General features: G+C 45.6%; 2 protein-coding genes across 2 annotated transcripts in view; both read right to left on the bottom strand.

Annotated features, from left to right (window-relative positions):
* CFAP251 (cilia and flagella associated protein 251) overlaps nucleotides 1-557 on the bottom strand; it is a 67,754-nt gene extending 67,197 nt beyond the window's left edge. The window contains exon 1 of the mRNA XM_036874117.1: nucleotides 410-557. The gene's annotated coding sequence lies outside the window, so the exon portion shown is untranslated. The remainder of the gene's footprint in view (nucleotides 1-409) is intronic.
* A 1,546-nt stretch (nucleotides 558-2,103) lies between these two features.
* PSMD9 (proteasome 26S subunit, non-ATPase 9) lies at nucleotides 2,104-23,526 on the bottom strand. Its single transcript, XM_036823632.1, has 6 exons — nucleotides 23,267-23,526; nucleotides 19,341-19,443; nucleotides 15,243-15,454; nucleotides 12,748-12,849; nucleotides 2,803-2,891; nucleotides 2,104-2,480 (listed from the first exon to the last, which is right to left on the bottom strand). The coding sequence occupies exons 1-6, from the start codon at nucleotides 23,402-23,404 to the stop codon at nucleotides 2,453-2,455; spliced, it is 672 nt and encodes a 223-aa protein (XP_036679527.1). The 5' UTR covers nucleotides 23,405-23,526; the 3' UTR covers nucleotides 2,104-2,452.
* Nucleotides 23,527-23,897: the final 371 nt, after the last annotated feature.

Raw genomic sequence — 23,897 nt, forward strand, 5'->3', positions numbered from 1 at the left:
AAATGGTAGCAGTCTAGAAAGTTAAAAAGCCTAACATATTCTCTCGTTCATTCCTTACAGCAAACTTAAGAGTCTGAAGCTCTGAGAGGTGAAGTGACTTATTCAAGATCATACAGCGAGTAAGAAGCAGACCTCTCAATGTTCAGTTCCACCATCTGAAAAATTATTGCTAAGACTTAAAGTCTAGGGTCCTCAGTACAGAGCCTCTTCCGACTGCCAAACTTTGCCAAATTCTTCATGGGGGGTGCGGGGAGCAGGTGTGTGCGTCCGTGGGGGCACAAAGCCCAGGCGCGGCCCCTTCCTGCAGCTCAGGTCTCCCTGGAGCTGCCCCAGGCCGAGCCCAGGTGGGGTGAGCGCCCCCCAAGAGGAACCAGGCCCCTCCTTGCCGGGGCCCCCGCCCCTGACTCACAGAGCGCGCCCACCCTGGTCCTCAAAGACCGGGGTCTTCCCGCCGCGTGAACCCCTCGTCCACCTCCCGGCCTCCAGCTGCCGCCGCTGTCTCCTCCAAGGGCTCCCTAGTTACGGTCGCCACCCAAGCCCCGTCTCCATGGTAATCGCTGCCGCTGCAGGCGACGGGGCCGTAAAGCGAGAAGGCTGGACGGCGGTCACGTGCCCAGAAAGCGGCGGGAGCGAGAGCGGGGAGCGGGGAGCTGGTCGAGCTCGCCCCCTGCCGCCGTGACTCGGGAGGTGAAATCGGCTTTCCTCTCACCTCTCCTCTCCTCCCCTCCCACTCTCCCCCATGTTTTCCCCTGGTGCCATCCCCTGAGAAGCTGCAGCGGCCAATCCTAGCAACTCTGACTTTCTGAAGACTTGACAAAGTTATGTGAAGAAGTACGAACGGTTTGATAAAATTCTGTCAAAAGCAAACTAAATTTCCCGGCCTCATTGGTGCAGCACAGAGCTCCTCCCCACCTCCTCGCCCGGGCACTGCATGTTGTGCAGAAAATTTTAGCCAGCTGGGATTAAATGTTTCATAGGTTACGTTATCTTATCACATAACGTTTCTGCCAAACCAGTTTGTTAAGTCTATTAGGATGATTCCACCTCAAAGTGTCTCTCCATCACAATCTCACAAAAGACAGCCCACCTGCGTGGCCATCTTGAGGTTTCTGAAGGGGGGGACTTGCAGAAAACCAGCCAAAGGCACTGACGCAGAAGACTCTCTGCTGCTATCATTTTAGGAGGATGTGAGTCTCTCCATCCCCACCCCACCCTCATACCCCAATGCTGGTTGATGCATTTGCATACATCTCAGGAAAATAAAAGGGACTGCTGGATGGGACAAGCTGTTTATTATAGCCTAGGGCTTATAAAAGATTGGAAAACACGTGGAATTAGAAAAACAATTTAAACAGCAAACACTGGTAAACACAGCACATCTGTGGCTACAAGGGGGGAAATCCACGTGGATATTCGGCTACAGTACATGGTGTTTGGGGGCAGACACTCAACAGGAAGGCTTTCCAGTCAAGCATGAGCACCCATGGCTGGAAACACACCCAGTACTGACTCCCGTCAGGGCGAGCTGGTATCTGTATCTAAGCCAAGCAAATCCAGTCCTGAGGAACCCAAGCATGCCTCAGTAGAATGTGCCAGATGCCCTGTGAAACAGAAAGTGGTCTGCAAGAACTGTGGAAATAAAACACTATGATACGGTGAAGAAAGAAAAAAAGTAAAACACGGAGGCACTAGGAATCACTGAAACTCACTTTGCCATGTTAAAGAGAGAAAATAAAAGGAAGGAAGGAGGAATCAGCATTTGCAAGAAGACAGCTCTGCACACACTGCTGGTTCCCATCAGCAATGTCAACACACCTTAGCAGTCTACAAAAGTGCTGATCCGAGGGCAGGGCCAGGAGATTCAATTATCCTGCATCCAGAGCAGCACTGCTGCAGTGCAAACGCAGGTGCAGCCTGAGCGTTTGGAACCCCCATTCACTAAAGGATGATGGCCCAGAGATGTTGTTGGTCAAATCTTGACTTCAGTACAATTGTTAGTTTGTTCTGCCCAACTTTCTATGAGGCTGATCTAACTCCCATCTGAGCTTTGGTTTGAGAAGTTCACAGGAAATTCAGTTGAGGTGATAACATGGTCATATCAACACTGTAAAACTGTTTATTTGGGGGGAAAAAACAAAATTTCTAGAAGAATAAAGTCACATCAGCACCTACCAGAATAACTCCCGCCCACCTGCTCACAATCCAGAGGATTCCCATTTAGGGCCATGGCCTAATTTGCAAAAGATGCTGAACACAAATCAAGTTTTTAACAATGTGTTAATCCCAAGAGATCACACTGGGAGGCCACAGCATTTCCACCACCTAGAAGTTCAGGCTCCCAGTCTCTTCCAGATCCTTGAGCTTCAGGGAGAGAAGAGAAGGAGGAAATGCCCACTAGACCCAAGTCTGGGGCAAGGGAATATGCTTTCCTGTTTCTGTTCCCCAGGGACAATCATCTTTGCAAAGGAATAATGTTGCAGCTGGAAGGAAAAAAAAAGGAACAGTGTAAGTTTGGTGGCTCCATTCAAGAAGATCAGAGGTGAGCCGTCCTGAGCTTTTCACCTACATGCTTTCATTCTTTCAAAGCAAACGTCCAGTTAATAAAAGAACCAGAGCGCCCAGGGCTCCCTCCACCTCCATACCTGGAATCTCATTCCCGCCACAAGGATTTATCATGAGTTGCTACAGGCAGTCTGGAAATTCCCTTCATTTCCCAATGACCCCACCTCCTGCCCGCAGCTTTGTGTCTAGCAAACATTCAGTGAACGCTGCAGTGTGAATGAACGGACACGGATACTTTACCCCAGCAGTCCTTTTCCCGCCCAGCGTGTTGGCACGAGTCTAAGCTGGTATTTCTCCCCTCTGCGGATCACTGTCACATTCAGGGGCTTCTGAAAGGAAAATGAGCTCATTTTATGTTCAACCTCCTTAGTACTCAAAGAGATTCAGGCTAGAATGCTGAGATACTGTCCTTTTTTTTTTTGGCCGCGCGGCCTGTGGGATCTTAGTTCCCCCACCAGGGATCAAACCCACACCCCCTGCAGTGGAGGCGTGGAGTCTTAACCACTGGACCTCCAAGGAAGTCCCACCCACCAGACTGGTAGTAAGGATGCTTATTTTAGGCGTAATTCCTACAACTGCTGAGAATGTGGAGGACGCGGCACTCTGGGGGCAGGCAGTGGGGCTACAGATTTGGTTCCGTCTTTCTGGAAGAACACAACTGCCCCCAGCAACAACAAAGCATCTTTAAAAGGTGCATATAAGATATATTCTGCAAAAGTACAAGATGATATATGAACAAAGCATTTATCCCAGGACTGTTTATAAATTTCAAACACTGAAAACACCCAAAATATCCCTCAATAAGGTATTGTTCAAATACAGTATAGTGAATAGCAGTTTGTTTAGTAAAAACAAAACAAAACCAGCAAAGTATGAATCCATTTGAATATATGTCCTAAAAGGTCATATGTGTTGTAAAACAAGTATACTTCAATTTAAAAATAATAATAATTTTAAAATAAATAATAATAAAAAAATAAAAGCTCTAAAAATTCAATAAATAAATAAATAGACATAGGACTTCCCTGCTGGCACAGTGGTTAAGAATCCTCCCGCCAATGCAGGGGACATGGGTTCGAGCCCTGGTCCGGGAACATCCCACATGCCGCGGAGCTACTGAGCCCGCGTGCTACAACTACTGAAGCCCGCACACCTAGAGCCCATGCTCCACAGGAGAAGCCAACTCAATGAGAAGCCCGCGCACTGCAACAAAGAGTAGCCCCCATTCGCCGCAACTAGAGGAAGCCTGCGCGAAGCAACAAAGACCCGACGCAGCCAAAAATAATAATATTAATTAATTAATTAATATAAATAAATAGACATATGTGTTGCTTGGTGCATACAAAGTTTTCTGGAAGATAAACTGTTAACAGTGGTTACTTCCAGAAAGAAGCACTAGCAGTTTGGAGTAAGAGAAGAAGACATTTACTTTTATATTTTTCTGTACCATTATTTCTTCTTTACTATGCGTATGTATTACCTTAACAAAAAAATTAAAGTAGGCACAATACACACCAAAGAAAATTACAAATTAAAACAAGATTCATCAAATTTAAAAACTTCTGTACATCAAAGAACACTGTCAACATAGTGAAAAAGCAACCCACAGAATGGGAGAAAATATCTGCAAATCATATATCTGATAAGGGATTAATATCCAGAATATATGAAGAATTCAACAGCAACAACAAACAACCCAATTAAAAAATGAGCAAAGAAGTTAAACATTTCTCCAAAAAAGATATACAAATGGCCAATAAGCACATGAATAGATGGCCTACATCACTCATCATTAGAGAAATGCAAATTAAAACCACAATGAGATATCACCTTATACCCATTAGGATGGCTATTATCAAAAAAAAACAAAAAACAAAAACAAAATAACAAGAGTTAGTGAGGATGTGGAGAAATCGTAACCCTTGTACACCGCTGGTGGGAGTGTGAAACGGTGCAGCCACTATGGAAAACAGCATGACTATTCCTTAAAAAACTGAAAATAGGGCTTCCCTGGTGGCACAGTGGTTAAGAATCTGCCTGCCATTCCCAAGCCCTGGTCCAGGAAGATCCCACATGCCGTGGAGCAACTAAGCCCATGTGCCACAACTACTGAGCCAACGCTCTAGAGCCCGCGAGCCACAACTATTGAAGCCCGCACGCCTAGAGCCTGTGCTCCACAACAAGAGAAGTCACCGCAATGAGAAGCCCGGGTGCTGCAACTAGAGAAAGCCCGCGCACGGCAACAAAGACCCAGCACAGCCAAAATAAATAAATAAATATTTTTAAAAATTGAAAATAGAATAACCATATCAACCTGCAGTTAAACATATTGGTATATACCCAAAGAACTGAAAGCAGGGACTCGAACAGATATTTGTATAACCATTTCATAGTAGCATTATTCACCAAAATGGTGAATAGCATTATAGCCAAAAGGTAGAAGCAACCCAAGTGGCCATCAGTGGATTACAGGATAAACAAAATGTAGTATATACACACAGCAGAATATTATTCAGCCTTTTTTTTTTTAATATAAATTTATTTATTTTTGGCTGCATTGAGCCTTCATTGCTGCACGCGGGTTTTCTCCAGTTGCAGTGAGCGGGGGCTGCTCTTTGTTGCGGTGCGTGGGCTTCTCATTGCAGTGGCTTCTCTTGTTGTGGAGCACGGGCTCTAGGCATGAGGGCTTCAGTAGTTGTGGCCCGCGGGCTCAGTAGTCATGGCACACGGGCTTAGTTGCTCCGCGGCATGTGGGATCCTCCTGGACCAAGGCTCGAACCCGTGTCCCCTGCATTGGCAGGCGGATGCCCAACCACTGCGCCACCAGGGAAGGCCCTATTATTCAGCCTTAAAAAGGAAATTCTGACACATGTAACAACCTGGATGGACCATGAAGACGTTATGCTAAGTGAAACACATGAGTCACAAAAGGACAAATATAGTATGATTCCACTTAGAGGGCTGTATACAGAGCAGTCACATTCATAGAGACAGAAAGTAGATTAGTGGTTGCCAGAACCTTGGGGAGATGGGAATGACTAGTTAGTGTTTAATGGGTAGAGTTTCAGTTTGGGAAGATGAAAAAGTTCTAGAGACGGTGGTGGAGATGGTTGCCGAACAATGTGAATGTACTTAATGCCACTTAAAAATGGTAAATTCTATGTTATGTATATTTTACCATAATTTTAAAATATTAAGGCAGATCTATCAATGGGATCTCTGAATCGGAAAAAATAAAGCATGAAGAAAAACAAAAAAAGACGCCATTTTTCACCTCGATTGTCACAGAATAAAAGACTGACAATAACACAGTTGGGGAGGGGTCAAGAAATAAGCACTCACATACACTACTGGAGAGAACATGAACTAACGCAAGCTTCTGGGAGGACACCTTGATGACACCTATCAAATCGGTAAATGTGCATTGCCTTTAACCCAGTAATTCCACTTCTAGAAATCTCTCTGACAGAAACCCTCACACAAGACAAGAATATTCATGACACCACTATTTGTGGTGACCAAATATTGGCAACGGCTTAAATGTCCAGGATGGGGGGCTGGCTAAATGAACGATGAGAAACCAAGCCAGGGAATATGGTACATGTGTACCGAGGTTTTCAAAGGGGGAAACATCCAGAACAGTACACAGAGTAGGTCTTGTTTATGACTTCTTTTTCAAAAAGCAATCACTGTAGACATACACACCCACACCCAGAAAACGTGTGAGAGTTTCACTGATGTGCTTCCAGTTCTGGAAATGATGGCCCTGGGAGAGCTAGAAATCCAGAAGGTTTCTACCTATGGCACATCCTAAATGTCTTTCTGATTTGCCCACTTGCACCTCCAGCCCATTCGTCAAAGACACCACCATCTCTTGACCTGGCTGCTAAAACTCTGTCAGCCCTCCAATCAGCTCTCTACCTGGCCTCTGGAGAAATCTTTTCAAGGCACGAAGCTGTTTACAGCTGTTATTCTCCAGCTTGGAAGAGTGCACGGCTCTCTACTGCTGCTCAGGAACAATGAAGAAGGGCCCTGCCTCCTCCCCTCTCCCTCTCTTCCTTGCTCTGGGTTCCAATCAGCCTTCTCTGATCCTCTCACCTCAGGGCCTTGACCCTGCTGGTGGGCTCCTCTTCCTGCCGGTCTTGATAAACTTCAATACACTTACAGGCCACGTCTTCAGGAACACTCTCCTTCAACCCCAAACTACATCAGAACCCCACTACTTGCTCTCCTAGCCCCCTTGAACTGTCCCTTCATAGCACTTGTTGGAGTGTACAATTACATATCTGTGATTATTTGATTAATGCTCATCTCCCCAACCAAAATGTTCCCGCGGACCCTCGGTTGACCTGTTTTGTTACCTGTTGTAGCGCCTGCACCTTGCCCAGGACTCAGAGCAGGGAAGGTACTACAAGGCAAGGAGAAATCCAGGACTTTTATCCTTACTTGAAATACGTTCACATTGTGTAATTTTTTTTCACAATAAAAACACATTATTTTTATTACTGAAATATAATTCATATACAATAAATTCACCATTTTAAAGTATATAATTCAGAGACCTGTCCAACCATCACCACTAACTAATTTCAGAGCATTTCCATCACCCAAAAAGAAACCCCATACCCATTAGCAATCACTCCCCATTCCCTCCTCCCCCAGCCCCTGGCAACCACCTATCTGCTTTCTGTCTCTGTGCATTTGCCTATTCTGGACATTTCGGAATTCTAAAATATGTGGCCCTTTCTGGGACTTCCCTGGTGGCACACTGGTTAAGAATCCACCTGCCAATGCAGGGGACACGGGTTCGATCCCTGGTCAGTGAAGATCTCACATGCCGTGGAGCAACTAAGCCCGTGCGCCACAATTACTGAGCCTGCGCTCTAGAGCCCGTGAGCCACAACTACTGAGCCCGCATGCCACACTACTGAAGCCCACACGTGCTCCGCAACAAGAGAAGCCACTGCAATGAGAAGCCCGTGCACCGCAACGAAGAGTAGCCCCTGCTCGCCACAACTAGAGAAAGCCCGCGTGCGGCAATGAAGACCCAACGCAGCCAAAAATAAATAAATAAAATAAATAAATTTAAATAAATAAATAAATAAAATATGTGGCCCTTTCTGTTTGGCTTCTTTCACTTACCAGAAATCCTTTGAAGGTTCATTAATGTTATAGCATATCGGTACACCAATCCTTTTTATGGCTGAATAAAATACACATTATTTTTATAATAAAGAAAAATTATTTTAATTCAAGGTTATTTTCCTTTGAAAATATATGCATTCCAGAAACTCACCTTTAGAAAATTATCTAAAGAAACAGAGCTTTGTCTACAAGAGTGTTAATTTTCAGGTTCCCATAAAATTGGAAAGTACCTAAAAGTCTAACAATAGAATGCTGCCGGGTTTTAAAAAACTTTTTTTTAATTCACAGAGCAGAGACCATGGAAACCCAGATCCTTGATTCTCAAGCTGGGCTCTGGTTCCAGGAGAACCCCAGGCCCTGAGGGCGTGAGGTCCCCCCACCCCCTCTAGCCTATCCCAGCAGCTCAGCTTTTATCTGTTTGATATATTGGAATTCCCCAGGAAATTTCACTTGAAGAAAAGGTTCTGTTGTTAGAAAACATTCAATGACTACTTTTGTAAAGAAGGTCTTATACAGTATTATTAACTATAGTCACCACGCTGTGCATTCGGGTATACAGTAATACTCTATGCATATCTGACAGTGGCTAGAGAGTAAATCTTCAAAGTCTTCCTCACAAGAAAAAAATGTGTAACTATGTACAGTGACAGATGTTAACTAGCCTTACTGTGGCAATCGTTTCCCAATATATGCAAATATTGAATTACTATGTTGTACACCTGAAACTAATATTGTGTTATTTGTCAGTTATACCTCAATTTTTTTAAAAAAAGGATTTATAGGCCTATAAAGAGCCTAAGAATATATTTAACTGGAAAAGACAAATTAAAAACCAGTAGCTATTATGAGTAATCACCAAAAACTGGAAAACCACCTAAATGCCCCACACTGGGAAATGGATGAAGAGTCTGGGGCTCATTACACAGTGGAGCATTACTAAGCAGTGAAAAGGGATGAACTACAGATGCACGTGACAACGTGGAAGAACCGTAGATTCATGACGCTGGGTGAAAGTAGCCAGACTTAAAGGGCTTTATAGTTTGCAGTTTCACTTATATGACATCCTGGAAAAGGTAAAGCTACAGGGATGGAGCACAGATCAGTGATTTCCGGGGGATGGGGGTGCAGGGAGGGCTTAACTACAAAAGCATGAGGTCATTTTGGGCTGTAGAACTGCTCTGTATCTTCGTGTGGTGACATTTACATAACTACATACAGTTGACAAAATTCACAGTACTGGACACTGAAAAGGGGGAATGTTGCTGTGGGTCAATTAGACCTTAATGAAAGCAACCAGTAGCTCTGTGTGATGTATGAAGGACACAAAGTTGGAAAGTGGCTGCCTTTGGAGGACAGGAAATGCACCTGGAGGAGAGGGAGGTTTTTCATTACATGTTCTTTGGTTCTGTTTTTACCATGTGTATGTATTACCTCTACCAGGAAAAAAAAAAAAAAGACATATTTACAAAACAAACTAGTAACAATGAGCCCAGACAACTACAAAGTTTAAAAGTATGTGCAGCAAGGTACCCAAGAGATGTGAGTAAACTATGACACACTAGCAAGCTGGGGGTGGGGTGGGGAGGAAGGAGTGAAAAAGAGACTTTGGGTAAACATAACAGAATGAACCTACATCTGCATCATCTCTAGAAATCTCACTAAAATGATGATGGGACAGTAAAGAGGTAACAAAGGTACCATGCCACAAGGATAAATTCTTTGAAATTCCTTCCTTCTAGAGCTAAAGCCTAACTCCCCTCCCTTTGAGTGTAGGCTGGACTTCGTCGCTTCTAACGAATAAAGTGGCAGTGAGAGTGTGAATCCTCAGAGACTGAGTCAGAGCAGGTGCTGCTGACTCCTCTCTGCTCTCACCTGGACCGCCCATTCTTGGGGAGGTCAGCCACCATGCTGTGAGGGCACTCAAGCAGCACTGTGGAGAGGCCCTTGTGATGAGGAACTGAAGCCTCCTGCCAACAGCCATGTGAGTGAGGGATCTTGGAAACAGATTCTCTAACCTCAGTCTAGCCCTCAGATGACTGCGGCCTTTGCTTATATCTTGACCACAACCTCATGAGAGACCCCGAGCCAAAACCACCCAGCTACACGGCTCCTGGACACTGCCTGACCCCCCAAACTGTATGAGATAATAAATGCTTGATGCTTCAAGCTGCTAAAGCTCTGGGGTGATTTCTCACTCACCAATAGACAAATAATACACCCTTTATGGCCAGGGGTTAAAGGGAAGCAGAGCAGAAACAAATGGATTTGTTCCAGGGAACCCAGAAAGGCTCTGAACAAACAGACCAAAGAAACAGAATAAAGAATCACACACATAAGAATTATATAACAGGCTTCCCTGGTGGCGCAGTGGTTGAGAATCTGCCTGCCAACGCAGGGGACACGGGTTCGAGCCCTGGTCTGGGAAGATCCCACATGCCGCAGAGCAACTAAGCCTGTGCACCCCAACTACTGAGCCTGCATTCTACAGCCTGCGAGCCACAACTACTGAGCCCGCATGCCACACAACTACTTTAGCCTTCACGCCTAGAGCCCATGCTCTGCAACAAGAGAAGCCACCGCAATAAGAAGCCCGCACACCACAACGAAGAGCAGCCCTCGCTCACCGCAACTAGAGAAAGCCTGCGTGCAGCAAGGAAGACACAATGCAGCCAAAAATAAATACATAAATAAATTTATTAAAAAAAAAAAAAAGGAATGAGTTCCTGACACATGCTACAACATGGATGAACCCTGAAAACACTATGCTAAGTGAAAGTAGTCATAAAATATCACATATTGTATGATCCCATTTATATGAAATGTCCAGAATAAGCAAGTCCATAGAGGCAGAAAGTAGTTTAGTGGTTGCCAGGGGTTGGTATATATGGGGGGAATAGGGAGTGACTGCTAATAGGTACAAGGCTTTTTGAGGTAATGAAAATGTTCTAAAATTGATTGTGGTGATGGTTGCACAACTCTATAAATTGACTAAAAACGACTGGATTATGCACTTTAAATGGATGACCTATAAGTTATGTGAATTGTACATCAATTAAACTGTTATAAAAAACAATAATAGGGAATTCTCTGGCAGTCCAGTTGTTAGGACTCCGAGCTTCCACTGTAGGGGGCCCAGGTTTGATCCCTGGTCAGGGAACTAAGATCCTGCAAGCTGCACGGTGTAGCCAAAAATAAAATAATAAATAAATAATAATAATAATAATAAAAGATACATTCCAGATGGATTAAAGAAAAGCTAAAGACAAAACAATAAAAGTACTAGAAGAATTTCTTTAAGAAGACACAAAATGCCAAAGCCATAAAGCAAAAACCTGATGAATTTGACAAAATCAAAATTCTAAACTTCCACATAAGTACAGACTTGATGAAGGTGTCAATCAGTGCAGAAATGAGGGCCTGACCTCTAGCAGGGCGCCAACACTGGCCAACTGTTTCTTGGCCCGATGCCTGCCTTCTGATGAGTTACACGTGGATGAGCAGTGTGGCCAAGTGGGGGCTGAGTGGGTGCAAGACAAACCAAGAATTGTCGGTTGAACTGAAGATTTCATTTGCGAACCAAAACCTTTAGTAATTTCTCTGGACTTTGAGCCCCATATTTCTCCTGCAAAGTATGGATCTTTGCCAAAAAAAGTTTTGTTGGGGTTACATTACTGAGAAACAGGATGAGATGGTTACGAGGAAGTGTTTTTTAATGGCATATTCTGCCAGAAACTAGAAGGCTGCAGCCTATTTTGAATTTCAACTTTTATTATATCTTTAAGGAATGAAATTATCAAAAGGCACACAAATCAAGTTCGAATATACTACTGTTTGAACAGTACTACACTATTATGCACTGTACTGTATTTCTTTATTTTAATCCTCAGGTATGGTTTTGGCAGCAAAGAGCTCTGTAATATTGATAAATTTAACAAAATGGATATCTAAGTGAATTAAAAAAAAAAACTTTCAAGTAATCAAAGTTACCATAAAGAAAGTTAAAAGAAAAGGAGCTGATCAGGAGAGACATATGCAATGTGTAAACAGGCAAAGATTTAATATATAGAATATAGAAAGAGTTCCTACAAATCAATTTTTAAAAAGGACAAATAACCCAATAGAAAATAAGTGGGAAAAAAGACTAACAGACAATTCATAGAAATGGTACTCAATCTCACTGGTAATCAGGAAAATACAAATTAAAACAAGATGGCATTTTAGCAAAGTTATTAAAAGATCAATAATAGAGTACTGCTAATGATATGATACACAGTTGACCCTTGAACAACACGGGTTTGAACTGCTTAGGTTCGCTTACATGTGAATTTTTTTCAATAAATACAGTACTGCACAATCCGTGGATATAGAGGGCCAACCACGGGACTTGAGCATCTACAGATTCTGGTATCTGCACTGGTCCTGAAACCAATCCCCCGTGGATACTGAGGGACGACTGGACTCACATACTGTTGGTCAGGGTACAAATTCGTAAAACTTTTTCAAATTACCTATTAAAATCTTAAGTGTGCATTTGCTGAGAGCTTGTAATTCTACTTCCAGGTGTGCACAGTTGTGAACAAGTATGCACGACTATTCACACTGGCATAAAACTGGAAATGAACAAGACGTCCACTGATAAGGCAGCAGGTGGACAAACTTCTGTCCATTCATACTATGGAGTGCTATGCAGCAGTGAAAAAGAGCGAGGTGTGCGCCGAGATGAAAAGATCTCTAAGAAACCTTGTTAAATGAAAACGGGGATAGGAAGCAGGAGAGGGGTATTTTAGACAGGGTGGCTGGAAAGGCCTCACTGAGAAGGTGGCATTTGTACAAGAGGAGGGAGGGAAGGAAGGAAGGTGGGGGGTAAGGGAAGAAGATTAGCATTCTAGGCAGAGGGAACAGCAAATGCAAAGGCCCTGAGCGGGGACTGTGCCTGAGAAACAGCACTCTGAGGGCAGCCGTCAAAGGCCCCGGCCACGTTTTCTGGCCCCGACAATTCCAGGGTTACTGGTCAGATGCCACGTAATACCTCCAACTCACCCCCTCACTGTGCTGGACCACACTGCCAATGTTCTGCAGCGACTGGAAGTTTTGGGTGTTCACAGAGCCAAACTCCACTATCTCGTCATCCACTTGCAGACCCTAAAGAGAGAAGGGCAAACAGAAAATCAGGCTAGAGGTTAAATGTTCTTCTGGTGTTCTTTACCCTCCCATGCGTTCCCAATTTAATAAGCATGTTTTCTACAGGGGAAAATGGCAGGCGCGATGCAGAGGCTGGGATTTAGACACCTCGGGCAGGGAGGGGCGGTGGATAACTGGGCCACCTCCTCCGGGGGTTCCTCCAGGGGCAGATCTAATAAAAGGTGGCCAGGTCTGCCCAGTGTCTGAGAACAGCTGGCAGTTGTAAAGGCCTGGAGGAAAATGGGGAAAAGCTCTCTGGGGTCCTGACCCAGGTTTGGGGGCAAGAAGAGGCAGGCCCACCTGGCCTATTTTGTTCAGGGGTCAGAATTTAGACGCATTGGCCCTAAAGGCCCCCAGGCAAGCAGCCATGGGCACAACACTGACCCAGGACTAGAGTGATCCTGTCACTCTAAGAACACAGCTCACAATTCACCCATCCCTTCCACAAATACTCGTCACAGGCTGACGACAGCCCTGTGCCAGACGCTGTGCACACAGTGGTGAATAAAACAGAGCTTGTGTGTAACCTGCAGTCTTGCGATCACTAAAGACGACTGGCAGTACCCAGGTCCACCTTCTAGAAGCTGTGCATCCTGGCACGAGGTACTCCAGGTCTTTGAGGCTTTTCCTCATGGGTGAAATGGGGTAGATTAGTACCTACCCCCGAGAAAGGCTGTGGGATTAAATATTACACACAGGTGCACATACACCAAGGGGGGAAAGTGGTGGGGGATGGTGGGATGAACTGGGAGACTGGGACTGACATGTATCCACTAGTAAGTATAAAATGGAGAACTAAGAAGAACCTGCTGTATAAATAATAAATAAGGGCTTCCCTGGTGGCGCAGTGGTTGAGAATCTGCCTGCCAATGCAGGGGACACGTGTTCGAGCCCTGGTCTGGGAAGATCCCACATGCCGCGGAGCAGCTGGGCCCGTGAGCCACAACTGCTGAGCCTGCGCTTCTGGAGCCTGTGCTCCGCAACAAGAGAGGCCGAGATAGTGAGAGGCCCGCGCACCGCGATGAAGAGTGGCCCCCGCTCGCCGCAACTGGAGAGAGCCCTCGCACAGAAACGAAGACCCAACACAGCCAAAAATAAATAAATAAATAAATAATTATTTTTAAAAAATAATAATAAATAAACACAATAAAATTCAAAAAAAGACTAGACTAAGGCTGAACAACAACAACAACAAAATGTAGGTACACATAAAAATTTGTACATCATGTTCACGGTAGCATTATTCATAATGGCCAAAAAATGGAAACTGAGGAATGGATAAACAAAGCGTGGTCTATCCAGACAGCACATTAAACTCAGCAGTAAAAAGGAATGAAGTTGAGGGAGGGATAAATTGGGACATTGGGACTGACATATACACACTACTATATATAAAATAGATAACTAATAATAACCTTCTATATAGCACAGGGAACTGTACTCAATACTCTGTAATGGCCTACATGGGAAAAGAATCTTAAAAAAAAGAAAAAAAGAGTGGATATATGTACATGTGTATATGTATAACTGATTCCCTTTGCTGCACACCTGAAACTAACACAACATTGTAAATCAACTATACTCCAATAAAAAAATTTTTTTAAATAAAAAATAAAACTTAAAAAAAAATTAAAAAAGGAATGAAGTTGAGATACATGCTCCAACATGGCTGGACCTTGAGAACATGATACTAAGAGGAAGAAGCCAGTCACAGAGGACCACATATTGTATGATTCCATTTACGTATATATGAGATGTCCAAAATAAGCAAATTCATAGAGACAGAAAACAGACTGGTGGTTGCCAGGGCCTGGGGGGATGGGGGGGTTGAGGCGTAATGGCGAATTGACACTGGGTTTCTTTTTGGGATAATGAAAATATTCTAAAATTGATTGTTAATACACTAAAAGCTACTGAATCATATATGTACCTTAAATGGGTTAAAGTTATGGTATGTGAATTATATCCCAATAAAGCTGTTAAAACTTTTCTAAACACACCAGGTAAGCTATAACTCACTTGGCAGGACACGTGGTGCAAAGCGAGGGCTCAGCAAGTGGCAGCTATTGTTGTCATTCTCATGTCCATTACTCAACGCCCAGCTAAAATCGGCCCGAGAAGAGAGCCTCTTTCCCTCTCCGGGGACATCTACCACCTTCACCCTGCGTCCCAGGGTCTCTCTGCAGCTAGTTGAGGGGGCAGCAGGGGCCGACTCCTGCTGGGCTGCAGCGGGCCTTCACCGGCGTCTGCTGCGCTGGTGACAGCGTGGGTCTGTCTGTCCACAGCCTCCCACCCGCAACCCTGCCCCAAGGCGCCCTCGGGGTGTGGATTTAGCGGGCCAGGCCCTGGCTTACTGCGATGCTGGCAGGCGAGCCGGGGCTGATGCTGTTCACTGTGGCGAAGGCCTGAGCGGGGCTGAGGTCCTGGCTCTGGCCCAGGCCATGGCTCATGGCCTCCCTGCGGGCCTCGGCCAGGTCCCGGGCCTGCTTCTCCTTGTCGCGAGCATGCAGCTGGTGCAGGGCCTCCTCCACCTGCTTCATCAACGCCTTGTGATCGTTCTGCAAGCCTGGAGGAGAGCACCGTGTCAGGGGCCGAGAAGACAGCTGGGGACACAAGACCCACACGTTCATTCACTGACCATTTAACGAGCACTTATTATATGCCAGACATTGTGCTAGAAGCTGAGGACCTATCTGTGAACACGACAGAGGGGCTGCCCTCATGAAGCTTACGGTCCTGCAAGGAAAGCACCTGTGGGACAAGTGATTACAACGACACCTGATGACTTCGATGACCAGGAGATCAGGGAAGGCTCCCCAAAGGCAGCACCGTTTCAGCTGAGACCTGAAAGGTGAGTAGAAGGAGGGAACTGACCAGCTGAATCCATGGCCACAAACTCAAATGCTCACAAGGGGCAAACACAAGTAAAGCAGGCTGGGGCTAAGAAGGACTTTGCTTTTCTCTTAACGCCTCTAGAAGAAAAAATGATGCCAAGTCTACCAACACATGACTGGTGATATTCAGTCTGGGAGAGGCAACAGGGAGAAAAGCTGGAAATTAGGAGTTCGGGGATGAAACCTTCTGATTTTTTTCAGTACTGACGGTTAACTCAAGTGTTGGGAACGACTGTGTGGGTCAAGTAAGTCATCTCTGCAGGCCAGTCTGCCAGAGTGGCTGGGATTTGGGTTAACTTTTTTTTTAGCCTAAAGACAACTTCCTCTACGGCTCTGGATTCGGCACCTCACTCAAGCCAGTTCCCTAGGACATCCCTGGTGGTCCAGTGGTTAAGACTTCACCTTCCAACGCAGGGGGTGCAGGTTCGATCCCTGCTCAGGGAGCTAAGATCCCACATGCCTCACGGCCAAGAAACCAAAACATAAAACAGAAGCAATATTGTAACAAATTAAATAAAGACTTTTAAAAAATGGTCCACATCAAAAAAAAAAAAAAACTTAAAAAAAAAAAAGCCAGTTCCCTGTGAAGAGCTCCAGAGGCCTGAACAAACCAGCACTGCCTGCCAATCCACGTCTAGCATCCGTAGGCCACAGACTTTCAGACTTTCCAGGCACCTTGGACTGTGGGCACGCAAGGCCACCTGACCTTGTTCCTCTGCTCCTGTCACTCTGGAGCACAGGTGAGGCCCTCAGGCATTACGAGCCTCCAGCACTCAACCCACTGGGGCAGACACGAGAAGGAGCCCAGACTTGAATAAATGAAGACATAAACCTGGGCAGGAAGACTTAAAATGGTGTCAGTGTATAATACACGGTCACTCAGACTAGAAAAGGTCCCCCAGGTGATAAGCTCCACGAGGACCCCAGAGCCTTCAGAGAGGCCTGGCACACAGTAAGTCTCAAGCTACTCTGCTGGGTGAAGGAATGAATGACTGTATATACCATATACTGCAATTCTAATCAGAATCAAAAAAATTTTTTCCTTGAACAAAATGTTTCCAAAGTACATTTCAAAAAACAAACTTGCAATTATAACAAATGCAACATATTAAGGGAAGATGCTAGTAACAGGGAAAACTAGGTACAGAGTATACGGGACCTCTCTGTGTTATTTTCCCAATTTTTCTGTAAATCTAAAACTGTTCTAAAAAATAAAGTTTATTTTTTAGGGCTTCCCTGGTGGCGCAGTGGTTAAGAACCCACCTGCCAATGCAGGGGACAGGGGTTCGAGCCCTGGTCCGGGAAGATCCCACATGCCGTGGAGCAACTAAGCCTGTGCGCCACAACTACTGAGTCTGTGCTCTGGAGCCCGAGAGCCACAACTACTGAAGCCTGCACGCCTAGACCCCAAGCTCCGCAACAAGAGAAGCCACTGCAATGGGAAGCCTGCGCACCACAACGAAAGAGTAGCCCCCGCTCACCGCAACTAGAGAAAGCCACACGCAGCAACAAAGACCCAATGCAGACAAAAATAAATAATAAATTTTTTTTTAAAAAGTCTATTTTTAAATAAAATAAACTTGTGAGAATAGTTTTTTAAAAGAAGACCAATAAGGAATCGCTCAAACAGACTCTCACGTATATTAAAGTCATTAAGATGGCATGATATTAGCACCCAAAAAGAGAGATCAACGGAACAGAGCAAAAAGCCCAGAAAGAGACATAAGCACGTCTAAAGATTTAATACGCAATATTGTTAGTGTTTCAAATTAACGGAGAAAGAACAGACTAAATGGTGTAGCAACATCAGGCCAACCATTTGGAAAAAAATAAGTCGGTGCCTGCCCTCACACTGTGGGCTAGGGCTTCTCAAATTTCTCCCAGAATCCTCCTAACTGGGGAGCGAGTGGACTGCTTCCCTGGGGCGTCCAAGGGTTTAGCCAGAAGCCCCAAATTTCCCTCCAGTCTGACTGTCTTAACATGGTTTTTCCCTACTCTGTATCTTCCTATTTGTTTCAATATTAAAATGGCATGCTTCTTTTCCCAACATCTTCAAGGAAAAGTGACGCTCTAAGAAGTCCTATGATCGTAGTGTCGCTTTGAGGAAACTTTGGCATCTTCAGCTCTGTCTCACCCCAGGGCTACCTGTACTCTCACCGAGAAACCTGGCCTTAGACCAAAGCACGCTCTATATAGAGTCAAGATTCACAGGTAAAACAGAAGTCATTAAGGCAGAAAGGTGGATGATAAATTCCCTTCTAATATGACTTTGTGGTAGAGACTGCTGGTTGCCTACCTGTGGCAGCGTGAAAAGTGGCCCCAAAGAGGTTCCCATCCAAATCCCCGGAACCTGTGAATTTGCTACTTTACATGGCAAAGGGGGCTTTGCAGGCGTGATTAAGTTAAGGGCCCTGAGATGGGGAGACTGTCCTGGATTATCCAGGTGGTGGGCCCAATGTAATCACAAGGGTCTTGTAAGTGAAAGAGGGAGGCAGGAGAGGGAGAGAAAGAGATGTGATGCCAAACCCAGAAGCTGGAGAGATGTGACTGCTGGCTTTGAAGATGGAAGGGGCTGCGGGTCAAGGAGTGTGGGCAGCTTCTAGAAGCTGGAAAAGACAAGGAAATGGATCCTCCCTAGAGCCTCCAGAAGGAACACAGCCCTGCTGACACCTTGATTTTAGTCCAGTGAGACCCACTTGGATGTCTCATTTCCGGAACTATAATAAATTTGTGACGTTTTAAACCACTAAGTCTGTGATGATTTGTTACAGCAGAAACAGAAGACTAATAAACTACCCAACCTCTACTCTCTCTGTTCCTTGACAATAAATACATACGTATATACATACATACAATACATATACACACACATAAATAAGAGATTTTATTTAGGATAGCAACATGCCCACTGTGGGGAACATTTCTTGCAGGCAGAGGAGCCTATGAGAGGAAAGCAGAAATTGATGCAGTGGCGGGGGGAGTGGGACTTGCAGGACAGATCCTTAACAGGAGGGGTGCCAGCTGGCATAGGAGCTTGTGCCCTTCCTACCTTCTTCCTTCCCTTTCTTCCTGCCTGGAACATGGACGTGGTGACCCTGAAGATGGATGCATTTCCTAAGGATGGCAGAGCCTGGGTTTCTGATGACCAGCCCTGTGCTGCCTACCTCCAAATGTCTTTACTGAGGAACTGAGCTAGTTTCTGTTTGAGTGACCATAGTGAGGTCACTATCATTAATAGCTAAACATATTTCCTAAGACTTAACTGATTTGATTGGGACCATAAGCAATATCTGACTTGGGTTTCTGCTGTTATCGCAATAAAAGTTTCCGCAATGAAGCAAAGTCCCTAAAAACAAAATGAAAAATGAAACCATAAAGACAGACCCCTAGAGTCTAACCCATTCCCTTAGTTCTCAGTCCCTCGATGGGGACAGTGAGATGATCCCATCAAGGCAGAAGCGAGGGAAGCAGATGATATGGAATACTGGCGGTTCCTCTGTGTGCCTTAAACATCCCCTGCTGCAAGGTGGGGGAACATCCCCAGAGAGGGTCACTCACAGACGATGTTGTGCCTTGCGGTTCGGACTCGGTACAGGTCCACGTCTGCCCGGGGGTAGCCCTCGCAATCCACCAGTGGCTCGTTCATCCCGATGCCTTTTTGCTGGAGGGAAGAAATGAGGTCAAAAAGATCTCACAGGTATGAAGTCCTCGGGCCTCTTTCCCCAGACTCTCTTCCTCTGCAGTCATAATAAAGGTGACAGTAACAACAGAGGCCATATATTGATCACTTGGCACAGACCAGGTCCTTTCCCACATCCTCTCACGACTGCCCTCTGTGGTGGGCACCATTTTTTAACTGACTTTTAATAACACCAGTAATGCATGAATCCACTCTCCTTTTTTGAAGTTAGAGCAGCGCAGATAAAACTAAGGACTCCTTTGAGCATCAGCCCCAAGGCCGGCCTCTTCCTCCGCTCCTCCAAACCCTCCTTCTTACGGGCAGCTGACACCTGGCTGGTGGCCTTGGAAGCTGGAGGGGAGGAAAAACCCCAAAGAGCACCCAGCTGAGGCAGGACTTTGGTGCTTCTGAAAATAAAAAGAGATGTAAAGGGGCCTTCAAACAGGCTTTTCATCCCTGGAAGGAACACTGAACTGGAACCCCAGCTGCCGTCTGGGGAGAGGAACGGGGTGGCTAGGGGACAGCGGAGGGAGAGAGACTTTCTATTATGTATCCTTTCTGTAGATTTTGAATTTTGACCACGGCAATGTATTCCCTATGGAAAACAATACATTTGTTTTAATGTTTGCTTGTTTGTTTTTTCGGCTGTGCTGCACACCTTGTGGAATCTTAGTTCCCTGATCAGGGATTGAACCTGGGCCCTTGGCAGTGAAAGCGTGGAGTCCTAACCACTGGACCGCCAGGGAATTCCCTTGTTTTAATGTTTTAAAGTCTTGTCCTACATAAGTCAGAGCATGGTGCACAAAAGCAATGAAACATGTTACATGACATACAGCAGGGATTTTCAGTCAGACTTTGATTTCAAGCTCAATTCTGCCACAATCTGGGTGACCTTGGTTAAGGGGTTCACCTCTCTGGGCCTCAGCTTCTTCAATTATAAAATGGGAATAACGGCACTCACCTCCCTTCCCACCTGTTCTGAGAATTAACGAGCTGACCTATGTAGGGTGCTTAGCACAGTGCCAGGCACAGTCACAGAGTGGTGAACAGCGGCCCCCAAAAGATATGTCCAAGTCCTAAACCCCAGAACCTGTGAATGTGACCTTATTTGGAAAAAGGATCTTTGCAGATATAACTAAGTGAAGGATCAGCAAGAAGAGATCATCCTAGATTTAAGGTGGGCCCTAAATCCAATGATGGGTATCCTGATAAAAGAGAGGGGGAGATTTGGGACACAGAGACACAGAGAGAAGGCCACGTGAAGACAGAGGCAGGGACTGGAGTGATGCAGCTACAAGCCAAGGAGGCGAGCAGCCACCAGAATCTAGGAGCGAGGCACGGAACGTTCTCCCCCAGAGCGCCCAGAGAAAAGCAAACCTGCCAGCACCTTGCTGTCACACTTCTGGACTCCACAACTGTGAGAGAATAAGTTTCTGTTGTTTTAAGCCACCAAGCTGTGGTAATTCGTTATGATGGCCCTAGGAAATTAATATACATGGAAAGTAATAAGTGATGGCTGTAATTATCAGCACGGAGACCAGCTGCCTAGTGTACTCACGTGCTAGCGGGAGGGATTCCATTCGTGTCTGTACCTTTCTCTCTGAAAGTGTACATGGGGGAAGGATTCCATTCATGTCTGTCCCTTTCTCTCTGAAAGCCTCTGGGTTACACCTACTGTTTCCTGTTCGCGGGGAAGGGGGTCTCGTATACTCTCTTAGCGCAGGACTCTCTATAGATACAGTATAAATGTGCCAGGGGCTAAATATCTGTATCTGCCTCCTGCCTGCCCACGATGACTAAGAGTTGACTGGCCTCTCCAAGTCAATACCACATCAGACACTGCTTTCCAAAGCTGGGACCCACACCACTGGCAACTCACACACAGGGCATTAAATAACCCATTCCCTTTCTAATTATCTTCAACCCTTCAATAATCAGGGAGAAAGTCTCCATTTGGTGCTGGTCTTTATATCACCTCCAGATCACTTGTTATCTCTGGGCCTCTCCATTTTGTTTTTAACAGCTTTATCAAGATATAATTCACACACCATACAATCCACCCATTTAAAGTGTACAATTCAATGGTTTTTAGAATATTCACAGAGTTATGAAACCATCACCACAATCAATTTTAGAACATTTCCATAACCCTCCAAAAAGAAACCTAAGACCCACTAGCAGTCACTCCCATTCCCCCCTCCCCTCAGCCCCTGGCAACTACTAATCTACCTTCTGTCTACGGATTTACCTATTCTGGATATTTTATATAAATGGAATTATAAAATGTGTGGTTTTTTGTGATGCACTTCTTTCACTTAGCATAATGTTTTCAAGATTCATGCACTTTTTGTAGCCATGTGCCAGCACTTCATTCCTTTTTATTGGCTAATATCCCGTTGTATGGATAGACCACATTTCAGTTATCCATTTATCAGGTGACAGAGAGTTGGATGGATCACCTTGATATACACTTTTATCTTATATTTAAGGAAAGAGAGTCTCATTTTTTCATATGCTGTGAAGTTATAAGATTTCCTTTAAAAATAAAACTAAGTAAAAAAGTGAGGCAACTTAAAGAAAAATATCAAGGGAGTAACAGTACATGAGGTATACAGATAGAGCATATCCTGCCTGCAGTAGCAAAGTAACTAAGGTGTGAGAAATTGCTGGCACAACACTTGAAAGCACAGATTCTGGGTTCAACAGGCGTAAGATCTGAATCCCATTTTGTGACTCTGAACAAGTGACTTCCCCTTTCTGAACCTCAGAATAACAAACCAACTTCACAGAGTAGTTCAGAGGAGTCCACGATATCACACATACATAAACCGGCCCCCTTCAGGCACATAGTCAGCGCCCAGTAAAATGGTACCCTGACCTCCATATGATACTTCATCTTACGCCCATCACCTAAAATGCATTCCATCCACCCTACGTAGAATGTAATTCATTTACTCTTCCCCGGCAAATTGATTTGTGGTTTTACACTAGGTGGCTTAAGAAAAACTGTATCCGTTTTGGAGCCAGAGAGACCTAAGAACTAGACCCACCACTGCCACTTCCGACCTACCTGACCCTAGGCAAGGATTTGCCCCACTCTGGGCCTCAGTTTCCTCCTTATACCATAAGGATAACGAGCCTTTCCTGTCACTCAAAGCTGGGTTCTTAGGCCAGTGCCATCAGCATCGCTGGGAATTTGCTAGAAATGCAGTAGCTGCTCCCACACATCTGTCCGCCAACAGAATCTGAATTTTAACAAGCTCTCCAGGTGATTCGCATACACACTAAAGCTTAAGAAGCTCTAAGGCAAAGTGGTTAGTAAAGCACAGGACATCTGGTAACCGTTCAACAAGGACTGATGATAGCAGTGATTATCACCCTGCCTCTGCTAATTTATTGGCCCTGTGACTTGAGGCAGGTTTAAGTAATGCCTCTGTTTTCCATCCCTAAAATGGGGGAAATGACAGAACTCACCTCAAAGGGTTGTTGGGAGGATTAAACGAGTTAACCAATGTCAAGCGCTTAACAACTGCGCCCAGCACCCAACAAGAACTCCACAAATACTTGCTAGAACATCAATTCTAATTGTTCCTAGTTATTCACGTCATTTGCCTCACTGCCTGCTGCCCACAGAGGCCGCAATTGCGGCGCCTTGGGCCTCCCAGGGAGGGAGAGATTCACAGCTGAGAGAGCTCAAGCGGAGGCCGCCCGGGTCTCTCAGTCCCCGCCCCGGGTCTGGGCGCCGGGTCGAGAAGGCCTCGGGGCGCCTCCCACGCCCGCCCGGGAGCCCCATGCCCACACTCACGCTCTCCAGCACTTCATAATTGGCTTTGATTTGCGCCTCGATCTCCTCCTTGCGCTGTATCAGTTCCTGTATGTCGCTGACAGTCACCCCGCTGGCCTCCGGGGAGCCTCCGCTCTGCCTCGTTTCCTTCTCCGACATCACGAACCTCGGCCCGGGAGCCCGGACGGCCGGTTTCCCGACCGCGGACGCCCGAGGAGACTGTGCCTACGGCTCCGCCCGCGGGCCAAAACACCGCGGCTTTTCGCGGGCGCCTGGAAAAGCGAGGGGCGGGGTTTGTCGGTGGGGCGTGGTCACCGGAAGCCACACACTGCGAGAACACGCAGTCCTGTGGTGACTCACGGAGGGGAGGTTTAAGGACGGAAGGATTCCCGGTCCCACCCAAGCGCTGGCCCCGACCGGGACATGATGAACTCTTCCTAGTTAATTCATTTTCTTTCCTCATTCATTCAGCTATGTATTGAGCGCCTACTGCATGTATGTACCAGCGCCCTGTGCATGGCGCTCCATTTCAGCTCTGCATCTACACAGCGCTTGAGGGTTTACAAAATAGTCAGACTCCTCATGCCCTGTTTCACAAAGCCTACAAGCTTGGGTTCAAATCTGGGCTCTTGCCTCTTACTGCCAGTAGTGA

This window comes from Balaenoptera musculus, chromosome 14 (genome assembly GCF_009873245.2).
Source record: "Balaenoptera musculus isolate JJ_BM4_2016_0621 chromosome 14, mBalMus1.pri.v3, whole genome shotgun sequence".
In the NCBI taxonomy this organism is placed as follows: Eukaryota; Metazoa; Chordata; class Mammalia; order Artiodactyla; family Balaenopteridae; genus Balaenoptera; species Balaenoptera musculus.

What these genes read in the sequence shown, in the direction of transcription:
- PSMD9 (XM_036823632.1), bottom strand. Translation starts at nt 23,404, where the DNA reads ATGTCGGAGAAGGAAACGAGGCAGAGCGGAGGCTCCCCGGAGGCCAGC. An exon ending in GCTCGCCTGCCAGCATCGCA is followed by an intron (nt 12,850 to 15,242) that starts GTAAGCCAGGGC and finishes TTCTCTCTTTAG; the next exon opens with GGTCTGCAAGTGGATGACGA. An exon ending in TGGTCCAGCACAGTGAGGGG is followed by an intron (nt 2,892 to 12,747) that starts GTGAGTTGGAGG and finishes TTTTCCTTTCAG; the next exon opens with AAGCCCCTGAATGTGACAGT.